This window comes from Poecilia reticulata, chromosome 21 (assembly GCF_904066995.2).
Source record: "Poecilia reticulata chromosome 21, P_reticulata-male-v2, whole genome shotgun sequence".
Taxonomy (NCBI): Eukaryota; Metazoa; Chordata; class Actinopteri; order Cyprinodontiformes; family Poeciliidae; genus Poecilia; species Poecilia reticulata.
In genome coordinates, this window is record NC_088850.1 from 694,457 (window position 1) to 705,819 (window position 11,363).

The following is an 11,363-nucleotide window of genomic DNA, read 5'->3' on the forward strand; positions in this document are numbered from 1 at the left end:
TGGTACCGCGTCTGTGGCAGTCCGGGATCCTCACTCCAAGCTGCTCTGCCAGAGCTTCAATCAGCGCCCCGTCAAACTCCTCGTCTCTCTTCATCGCCGACTTCACCATGTTTTCAGACGAGCCGAACCGCCGGTGCAGAGTTTCAGAAACGGTTGTGACGATGTCCGATAAGTTGTCCTTGGTGATGATGACCAGAACTCCGTCTGGGTCCCCGGTGGAAATCATCAGCATCTTCAGGCGCTTCTGCATCTTCGCCATGCTGCTCTCTGAGAGGATGTTCTTGGCGTTTATGTCGCAGTTTCTAAGAGTCCTGATGATCATAACACACACCATGGAGTTGATCTTGTCCTTTTTCCCAGGAGGACCGTAGACCAGGTTCTGTCTCAGTACTTCCACCATCTCTACATCATCGAACGACATTTTGGATTTGATTTATTTCTCTTCTGGGAACAAACAACCAACAACAAGCGGCTCCTGGACTGAAATGATCCAAACTGACCAACAGAGGGACTGTCTGTTCAGGTCACGGGATCATAGGCGAGTTGTGACGTCACAGCCGCAGGCCGAACAAAGGCATACGTCACAGGCAACCTCAGCAACAGAGGTCTCTAAAATAATAATCAAAACTTACATTATCCTCTGGGTCAGCCAGTTCTCTTCTGCGCATGCGTAAAGAAGACCCCGGTCCACAGCTCACCTGGACGGAAGCGCTGACTGTCCACCAGGGGGCGCCCTGGTGCAGGTCAAGCTGCATGTTCTGGTTACTGCATGTTCTCATAAAAAGCAGTTATTAAAAACACTAAAGGTTTTTTATTTAAATAGGATGAAAAGTTATTTTGAGTTGTTTGCATCGCTGTTGACCTGAATGTTGACCGGTCCTGATGAATTGTTTGGTTCTGGTCTGTTTTGCTCCTCAGGGTTTGGATCTTCTCTGTTCCAGCAGCCGTCATGTTTCAACATTTCTCATTTTCACACCAAACCGGTTTGTCCTCGGAACATGTCGCGGAGGAAATGAGCTGAAGTGTCGGGTCAGTGTGAGCCCAGAGCTCCGCTGTCATCGCTGATGAAGTGTGTAATGGTTCCGGTTCTATTGACCGGCTCACGGCTCACTTCACTGATGGACACGATCCGGACACCGCGGGAAATGGCCTTCAATGAACACATTATGTTTTCATTACTTTTAAACAAAATCTACGCTTTCAAATAAACAAGTTCTACAAAATAAATGAAGCATTTTGTTTCAAATGTCACTTTTTTCAGTTGAGCTTTTTAATGAGTCGCGATTCCTAACAGGAATATCAGGAGTTTTATTTCATCCCTGGGTTTTCACACTGGTGGACGCTGCTCATCTGCTAATTGGGAAAGTTTAGCGCACTTAGCTTTCCCTAAATTAATCTTTCTGGATAAATTAAATGCGCTAATTTACGTGGTTACCATGGTGAATCAGGCAAAATCAGAAAACTGATAGTTTTCACATTTGAATCCATGAGTTTTGTTCCACAGAATCATTTAACATGTTGTGTTATTGACACATGGTGGGGAGAATATGGCTGAATTTAGCATGTTAGCATTAGCTTTCTCCAAAGCTAATGCTAAAGCTAGCAGAACTACCGGTTCCATTGGTGCTTCTGTTAGCCCAGCAGTTAGCGACGACCACCACTGAGTTTCCATGTATCCTTTGCTCTGTTCTCACTGTTGGCGTCCCATAGATGCCAAGAAGGTGATTTTTGTCATGTTTTGTTCTTGTTGTTTGAATAAGTGAGAAAATCCTGCATGTTGTTGTGTTTGGCGTCTCGTCCCTCTGCTGCAGCGCAGATCTGGGTCAAATCCACTAAAAACTTCATGTAAAACATGAACAAAGTCTGGTTTGGATTCTGTAACCTGCTGTATTTCTCTTTTGCTATAACTACATAAATGTCTTTATTTGGTTATTCATGTTGCTCCTTCCTGACTGAAACACCTGCAGAAAGTCTGTCATTGTTTTAACCCTCCGTCTTATTTCTTCTTCTGTGGTATTGTCTTTAAAGCCCCGCCCCTCTCTCATGTTGTCCTGAGGAAATGACATCCAGCTCATTTGTAGATCTGTAAGTTAATTTTTGTTGTAATGAATCCATTCTGTAATGTAAATGTTTAAGTGACTTCAGTTCTTCAGCTTTGTGTTGGAGCGGCGGCCATGACGTGGCTGATTTCTGTTCCCGTCAGAAATAAACCTGGAAACCATGAATTCCTGTAAACTCCTGCCTTGAAATCTGCTAAATGAACTGATAAAAACGTTCAGCTCGTTTTTCTGTTGCAGTTTTCAGAATGAAGCTCATCCAACAGGAATATTGAGCTCAGGTGAAACATGAAAGCCTCTTTGACTCTGAGCTCTGCTGGAATCTTCCAGAAGCTTTAAACGGTTTCGCTGCTCAGCCGTTTCTCTCACATTGAAGCTAAACGTTTGTTTGACCCTCAGCTCCAGACGAAGGAATGAAGGAAAACGACCGTTTGCAGGACGAGCCAACAAGCTAATAACGAAATGGGTCTGAGAGGAAATCACAGCCTGTCAGAATCTGAGCCAAATTTCATTCAATTCCCCTGAGAAGATAAAAGCCGGGTGTCAGACGTTCCCTCCTCCTCCTCACACCTGCCGTCTGTCCGCCTCGGACCTCCAGGATCAGCTTTCAGGTGAACGACTCGTTTTCTTCAACTCAAATCTGCACATTTGATCATTTCTACCCGACTTCCAGATGAAAATGTGCAACAATGTAAAACAGAAAAGTCAGTGAAGAGCCAGAGATCCCAGAGGAGCGATGATGTCACGAGAGGAACTTCAAACTCAAAATGGCCACCAGACGTGGAAGCAGAGACAACGAAGCGGATTGGAGACCTAACAAACTGTCACCACACCAGAGATTTAAAAGAAGACCTCGTGATTCTGCTCCAGTTCTGACCAGCATCCTCACACAACGATCTGCATCTAGTCAGTTTTCATACCCTGCCTTAAAGCTAATGCTACATGTGGCTAATAGAGGGAATAAAAATAGACCTTCGTTTGGCTCAGACACGGAGAAAGAGTTCAAACCACGAGGAAGAACATCTATAGCTGATGATTTGTTTGTTGTCAAACCTGCAGAGAATTAAAAATAAAAACTTGTGTTTTTGTCTGTTTCAACATTAAACAGTAAAAAAATGATTTTGTTTCAATCCGTCTAACGCTGACAGATCCAACTTCAGGATGAGCTGGAAGCGATGGAGTCATCAGAACCTCATCGACGTTCTGCTGGACGTGTTGATGAGCCGCCGCCGGAGCGTTAAATGAAGCTGGGAGAGTGAGAGCAGAAGATCAATACGGATCAATACCTGGACCTGACAGCTTCTTCAGTCCAAGGCGCCGGCAGCTTTTCACCGGCCAGAGGAGGACAGGAGAGGAAAGAACCAGAACCAGAACCACTGACCGGACCTCAGCAGGAATCGCTGTCACGATGCGCTTCATTCAGGGTCTAGTCAAAGTTCCACAGTTTACCAACAGAGTGAGGACAGAGATTAAGGAAGGCCATCACAGAACCGCAACGCTGGCCTGATTTATCCGACCAAAACCGGTTTGGACTCAGAGACCTGCTGGATGCTGCACCGATCCGGGTCTCAACCGGATGGTGAAACTCCACAACTTCCTGGGAAAGAATCCATAACTTTGTGTTTAATCAGGTGTAACTACATTTAAAAACCAGCTGATGTTCCGTTTTACGAACCGGAACCAAAAGCTGCTGGTTTCTGCTCACAACCCGCCGAACCGGAAGTGTCAGCGAGCTGCAGCTGCCGGCGACAGCTGGAACGAAGCAGAGTGACGACGTCATCGCTCTCATCAGCCTGGGAGGAACATCTGGACGCTCCGGCCCAGAGCGTCTGTTCCCACGCTGCAGTAATTCTGTTCGACGTTGGCTCGGCTCTCCGACCCACACACGTCCCTGTGAAGCCTGATTCCCTCTGATTTCATTAGAAACTGTCGCCGGGTCGCCTGGAGGTGGACTCGGCCTCCGCAGACACAGAACCGGCTCTGCTGAGCCGCAGCTTCAAACCCACCATGAGCAACAAGCTGCTGCTGGAACAGACAGGAGGCGAGAAGAACGTTCAGCTGATGAACGTTCATCCAGCTGAACGTTCAGCTGGATGAACGTTCATCTGATGAACGTTCATCAGCTGAACGTTCATCAGCTGAACGTTCATCTGGATGAAGAACGTTCTTCATCCAGATGAACGTTCATCCAGATGAACGTTCTTCAGATGAACGTTCATCTGGATGAACGTTCATCTGAAGAACGTTCATCCAGATGAACGTTCAGCTGGATGAACGTTCATCCAGATGAACGTTCAGCTGATGAACGTTCATCAGCTGAACGTTCAGCTGGATGAACGTTCATCTGATGAACGTTCATCAGCTGAACGTTCATCAGCTGAACGTTCATCTGGATGAAGAACGTTCTTCATCCAGATGAACGTTCATCCAGATGAACGTTCTTCAGATGAACGTTCATCAGCTGAACATTCAGCTGATGAACGTTCATCAGCTGAACGTTCATCAGAAGAACGTTCTTCATCCAGATGAACGTTCATCCAGATGAACGTTCTTCAGATGAACGTTGGTCTGAAACGCTTCATGTTTAAAATGAACAGCTTCAATTAGGGACAATTTGAGTAAAAACTCAATAATCAACAGAATTATCAGAATAAATGATTCTCATTTTAATATTTTTGGTGAAAGCTCATTAAAAATGCCACAGAAGTTTTCAAAACATCCTGTGTGCAGATGAAGCATTAAAGGTTCTGCGACGACGTCGAGGCAGATGTTTCTGACATGTTGACAGTTTGGATGAATTTCACGACAAAATTCCCCAAAAATCTCCTAAAATCTTCAACTCAGATTGAAAAGGAGAAATATTGAATATTTAGCCATGTTCTATTAGCGTGCTAGTGTTAGCATTAGCCCAGTGGTTCGGTCGAACCCCAGGGGTTCGGTGAGTCGGTCTCAGGGGTTCGGCGGAGCCTCTGCAGGAGGTAAAGACTCACTTGTGTAAAGTCGTGATGACGCCCCGCTTTGCCATCAATGCTGCAGAGGATCACGTTACATGCTGAGCCAATCAGAGGATCACGTTACATTGCTGAGCCAATCAGAGCTGCAGAGGAGCCCTGATTGGAGGAGCTCCTCTCAGCAGGGATTTGAACTTGTGTCTTTAATTACTTTTTACTAAATCCTGTAGCATTCGGTGTTCTTCTAAATCTGCTCCTTGGTCGCATATTTTCGGGGTTGCTACTGCCTCTAGTGGTGTGGAGGTGGTAACACAACTAATATAATTACATTACTAAATCAGAATACAGCAAAGTCTTTATTATTTATTATTAATTTTTAATTTGTTTAAGAATGTAGAGCTAATTAAATGATCTAAACAAAACCTTCCGGTTTCTCTCCATGGCCAACATGTTGAAACTGTGATAATTTAAATACTTTGTGTCGTTACTGGACAGTCAGCTGAAAACACTGATTATAGTTTGAAGAACTGAGACTCTACCTTTAAGAAGACTTGGTGACCATGGGGTGACCCAGACTCTGGTTGGGTCACCACTATGTCCTGAATCTGGGGGGAAATAATCATATTATATTTATCACTAGAGTTCAGTGGATGTGAAACTGGTGGGTTTGGTCCCTCAAAAAGGTTAAGAACCGCTGAGTTAGTGTGTTAAGACCGGACAGGATAATTACCTTATTATTGATCTGACCTTAAAACAGAACATTATCTGGAAAAACCTCATTCACATTTTAAATAAGGAGCTAATATTATTGTGGTTATGTGAGTTTTCAGATATTATAAAACATATTTCCCTCTAATTATTAGGCAGAAGCCAACGTCAGTCTGGCAGCCATTTAATATGAACTCAGTGAATGATACACACAGCAGACATTTCTAAACAGCTGACATGATGGAGTCCCTTTATTCTGTCACGACAAAAACAACCAAACGTTGTTTTATTACTGAGGTTTTAGAAACAGATTACAGTAAATAAAAAGGCCACAGTGGAATCAAACCGTTGTGACTCTGAGTTTTTCCCTTCTCAGCTGTGAAAACACTGAAAATAATAATAATAATAATAATAATAATAATAATAATAATAAACATTTTTGGCATTTTGAGACTCATAAGTTCAGAACCAAACCAGAAAGAAAAACAGCAGTTTAATAAAACCTGAAATAAAAATCCACCTGCTGAGGTGAAGAAGTAAAAACGTCATAGAAACTAAATTCTTAGTTAAATTACTTCGTTTGGCTCTTTTAGGTAAACAGACAAACCTCTGATGACCCGGATGACCCGAAGAACACGGAACAGAACCGACTCGTTCATTTCGATTATTTTGGCTTTGGTGATGAAATGGGAGCAAATGAAGCGCAAACCGGACCTGCAGGGTTCGGTCCAGCCGGGTTCTGACCGGACCGCGTCATGCTAGCCGTGCTCTGCGCCGCCCCCTGCTGGCTCAAACTGGAACTGCTCGTTACCATGGAGACGCGGTCAGTCCGCCTCCTGGTTCCGGAGTTCTGGGCCGTGAATCTTCAGCAGAGAGATAAGGAAGCCAACAAGACCATCAAGCATTTGCCAAGCGGGCCGATGCAAATGAAAGACGTCCTCCTGTCTGTCCGTCTCCGTCCGGTCCGGTCTGTCCGTCTCCGTCCGGTCTCTGTCCGCTGAGTTCCTTTCTGTTTCAGCTCAAGAGTCCGTCTGGGTCTCCATCCCCCCTCATGGACTCTGAAGCTCCATGTTATCGATCAGGTTTTCCTTCTTGGTGAGCTGCAGACTCCTGACGGACCTCAATGCTCCTACCAGGTTCTGGGTGGCGGACCGGCCGGAGGCGGCGCTCTCCTGGTGGAGGTGCTCCCTCTGCATCTCCAGCGCCTCTTTCTCCGTCATCACAACAGATTTCAGGCCACCGTCTCCCTCGGCGGTGCCCCCCACCGGCAGCGCTCCGTTCGATAACTGAGGCGCCTCGTCCTCTTTCCCGTCTCCGCCCTCCAACGGCTCCGGCTCGGGACCGGGACCGGGACCGGGACCGGGACCGGCGGCGGCCTCTTCCCCGTTCAGCGGGGGTTTCTCGGTGTAGGGGTCTCCAGGCTGCGCCGCGTCCTTCTCCAGGTCCTCGTACAAACTCTTCTTCTGCGTCTCAAAGTATTTGACCACGCAGTAGGTGATGGAGCCGATGGTGTTCACCACCACTCCGCCGATGAAGAGCCGCGTGGGCGCCACGTCCTTGAAGGCCAGCATGCCGACCGTGATGGTGGCGATGCTCTTGACCACGCCGACGAAGCTGGTGGTGACGGCCGAGTTGATGTAGGTGCAGTGCAGGGTGGTGAAGTTCATGGCGCAGCCGATGAAGATGCACAGGATGAAGATGGCCGTGATCTGGGGTTCCTTCCAGCCCTCGTAGGACCACATGTTGAGGGCGTCCATGGAGATGATGGAGCAGATGAGCAGAACCTGGAACAGGAAGAACGTTAAAAACAACCAGAAACGAAGATGAAAGCAGGAAATTCCTAAAACCAGGTTCCGCACCGGCGACGCCATGATGGTGATGGCGTACTGTGCAGTCAGAGGTCCATACTGGCTCTCCAGACTGGTTTTCTGGATCAGAACCAGGTAGGAGGCATGAACGATTACAGCCAGAACCCCGGTGACGTAACCAAACGGATCTCCAGTCAGGTCTCCGGCTCCTGCAGGAAACAACCAAGACAGGAAGTGAACCTGCAGGCCGACAGTCTGAGCTTCCGTCCATGAAGGCAGGTTTCCACCTGAGCTGTGCTAAACAATGAATCACAATCATTAGCTAAAGTGCTACATGATCAGTGGAAGCTAATGCTAAACACTACCAACATGGTATTTAACAGAAGCTAATGCTAACATGCTAGCCTTGTTCTCTACTGTTTAAAATCAAGTTAGTGAGTAAAAGAGAGAGAACGTGAGGACAGGAAGTTGAAGTGCTGCATTAACAAACTACACCCACTTCAAAATAAGAGCATAACTTCTTGAAGAATTCTTAACCAAAACTTCGACTCAGATGTTGAACTTTTATTCAGCTGAACGTTTAACAATCAGCCAGAGAAATTAGCGCTAAATGTTCTCAGTTAGCTAAAGTGCTAAACTAAAAATTAGCTCTGCTGTTAGCGGATTAGAGGAAGTGTCCGCACCTCTGGACGGATGGATGGATGAATCCTGGCTCTTACCTGCCAGAACAGCGCCCCCTGTGGTGATGAGCACGGCGGTCACCACGCCCACAGACGGCAGCGCGTTGCGGAGGACGCACACCCCGATGCAGAGCGTGAAGAGCGGCAGGCAGCGCTTGAACACCACGTACATGGGCAGACTGAGGCCGCGCAGCGACCACAGCGTCAGCGTGGACTGCAGCGTGGACAGGATGCAGACTGGCGCAAACTCCTGCGCAAACAGGAGCAAAGTGTCGTAAACACACATCATCAGCTGCGCCGTTTTACAGCACAGCGGGGGGGGGAGGGGGGGGGTATTAGGGCAAGGAAAGAGAAACATGAAGTACAGATATTACCAGAACAAAGTCATAAGCAAGAGTTCAAATGTGATGCAACACTCGGCACTGAGGGACTCCACTCTGGGACACGGTGGTGGCAGCATCATGCTGTGGGGGCCTCCTCAATGTATGATAGGAACATTGAAGTTCTGAAACATCGGAACCAGAGTCCAGAACTGAATGTGACAGAAAGTCTGATTGCGGATGTTCAGCAGCGGAGCTTTCAGAACCTCGGAACCGCCTGATCCCGGTTCGGTTCGGTTCGGTACAGATATCTGCCAGCTTCTGGATCTGCCATGCAGTAGGATCCATTTATGAAGAAAGCAGCAGCATATTTACACCACCTTTATTAATAAACATTCATGTTTTCCATGAATCAGAACAGAAATCAGATTCACGTCATTTTGCTCCCTCTGCTGCGCATGCGCAGTGAGATCCTCTGCGCTCAGGAGGACGGAGCTGCACCGGAAAATTCACGGATTTATTCTGATAAAAAATCATAAAAAATGAGAACAAAACATTTTCTGTGTCGGATCGGAACCGGATCTGCATATGAACCGGGGGGGCGCCGCGCCACGGGGGGCGCCAGAGTGATGGGGGAAGGACTTGGCATTTTCTGGGTCCAACATCTGGTTGTGCAGATCGCCTTTAATGTAGGAACATGTGAAAATAATGTCGCCTCTGGTGAGGAAGGAACGTTTAGAATCTGTTCATCTAAAGGATTCTCTGAACGTTCTCTGACAACAACCGGAGAATTTAAACGAGTTTAACGTTTTATTTCCCTCTGGGATCAAATTTAATGAAATGATGATGTTTGGAAACGATGTGAAGGTTTTTATCTGGGTAAGTGAATAAAAGTTATTGATTTGTAACAGAAAACTGGAGATGAACTGAATGGACTGTTGGAGTCAAACAGGGAGAAAAGCTGCAGAAAGTTTCCGAACCGCAGCCGGTTCTACAGACCGGTCCGGTTCTACAGACCGGTCCGGTTCTACAGAACGTTTTTCTTCAATTTAGAATCAAACATTAAAAAACTATTTCAGAAGCTAAATCCAACCTGCAGCAGAAATAAAAGAAAACTTGAGGCGCAGCACCAGAACCGGTTCCGGATCCTACCTTGGCCAGCTGCATGCCGAACGGCGGCACCTGGATCCTGCCGAGCCGCCGCAGGCTCTCCAGCGCCAGCATGGCCGTGAAGCTGGTGAGGAACTGGATGAGCGTCAGGAAGCCGAACTGGTAGTTGCTGATGAGGAACTTGAGCAGGATGTTGAGCGACCCGGAGAACACGCCGTGCGCCACGGCCACGGAGATCCCCAGCAGCCGGCTCCGGAACACCTCCATGCTTCACCTGGACCGGGCGGCGGGGGGCCTCCAGCTGATCCTCTGAGGGATTCTCCTCTCTGCGCTCCGGCTGCGCACTGAGGGGGAGGCAGAGCGGCGGGGGGCGGAGCGGGACGAACCGCAGCCACTCAGGAGATTTTACCGCAGCGGGGGGGGAGGGGGAGCCGGAGCCCGGAGCCCGGAGCTCCTCCACGGGGGCCAAACTCCTCAATTCACGGACAAACTTCCCAGGAACTCCGAGCTGCTGCTGCTGCCTCTATGACGCAACTAATGCGCATCAAACGTCTCAGAAAACACATTTAATGATTCCAACACAAATAAAGACCAATGTTTAACATGGTGGAGTAAAATAATAATAATCTAAAACTCAAGAGTGAAATTAAAACGAAATGAACAAAAATATGATGTAAAATTAACTGAAATGAAAAACATTGAGAATTAAAATGAAACTTTAATTAAAATAAGATGATGAAAAGATGAATAGCGATAAAAAACTAAAACAGATTTTATAAAAAGGCTCAAGTTAAATAAAACAATATAATAAAATAATGAAATAATTGCTAAAAACACTAATCAGTTAAAATAAAACTCACTTTTTTATAGTTTTCTTTCATTTTAAAGGCTGATTTCCTTCTGGCTCCTGAAGGTTTAACTGCGTTCAGACTGAACGTGTTCAGATCTGAAGTTCTGACCCAGTCGGGTTCTGTTTCTCCCGGGATAAACGTTAATGATCCTGTTCAGGATGAGCTGAGCTCCCGACAGGCGGGGGAATCATTTTAAGTGCGATATTTGATCAGAATATCAGTTTTCAGGGCGGCAGCGGGAAGCCCCGCCCACATCCGGCCGCCGTCCTCCAGGCCCCAGGAACAGAAAAGATCAGGAACCATGAGAACCTGCAGGGGTCCGGGTTCACTCATTCACTCTTTCACTCATTCACTCTTCAAATGCGTTTTATTTCAGCTAACTGTGGAAATGTTTCTTCAGAGGAGGATGTTTTTACTTCTTAACGAAAACACTGAAAACCAATGGCAGTAATAATAATAATAATAATAATAATAATAATAATAATAATGTCTCCATGTAGTCAGTTTAATTCACCATCTCACTGTAAAGCAATAAAAGTGACTCTCATAAAATCTGTTAACTTTTCAAAACCGTGAGTAGAAAGAAATCCGGTGTTCCGCCGCAAACGGCGCCAGTTCGCTCTGCGTCACTCGGGCAGCGCTGTTGATCAACGTTGTTCCGCCTCCTGACTCGCCACCAGGGGGCGCGTCTGAGTGAGGCGGTTATAGCCAATCACAGGGCTGCAACGCTGGAACCAATAGGAAAATTCAGCTGCAGTACCACCATTCAACCGCTAGGGGCAGCACTGAGACACTTGCGATCACAATTTGCACAGAAACATAAAAACTATTCAGTTTGTCTGCAGTGGAAAGTGGATTTAGGGTTTAGTTACCAAAAG

General features: G+C 46.7%; 1 protein-coding gene across 1 annotated transcript; it reads right to left on the bottom strand.

The window, feature by feature from the left end:
• Positions 1 to 5,884: 5,884 nt before the first annotated feature.
• Positions 5,885 to 11,257, bottom strand: slc35d3 (solute carrier family 35 member D3). Its single transcript, XM_008397035.3, has 4 exons — positions 9,677 to 11,257; positions 8,244 to 8,454; positions 7,576 to 7,733; positions 5,885 to 7,500 (listed from the first exon to the last, which is right to left on the bottom strand). The coding sequence occupies exons 1-4, from the start codon at positions 9,899 to 9,901 to the stop codon at positions 6,766 to 6,768; spliced, it is 1,329 nt and encodes a 442-aa protein (XP_008395257.2). The 5' UTR covers positions 9,902 to 11,257; the 3' UTR covers positions 5,885 to 6,765.
• Positions 11,258 to 11,363: the final 106 nt, after the last annotated feature.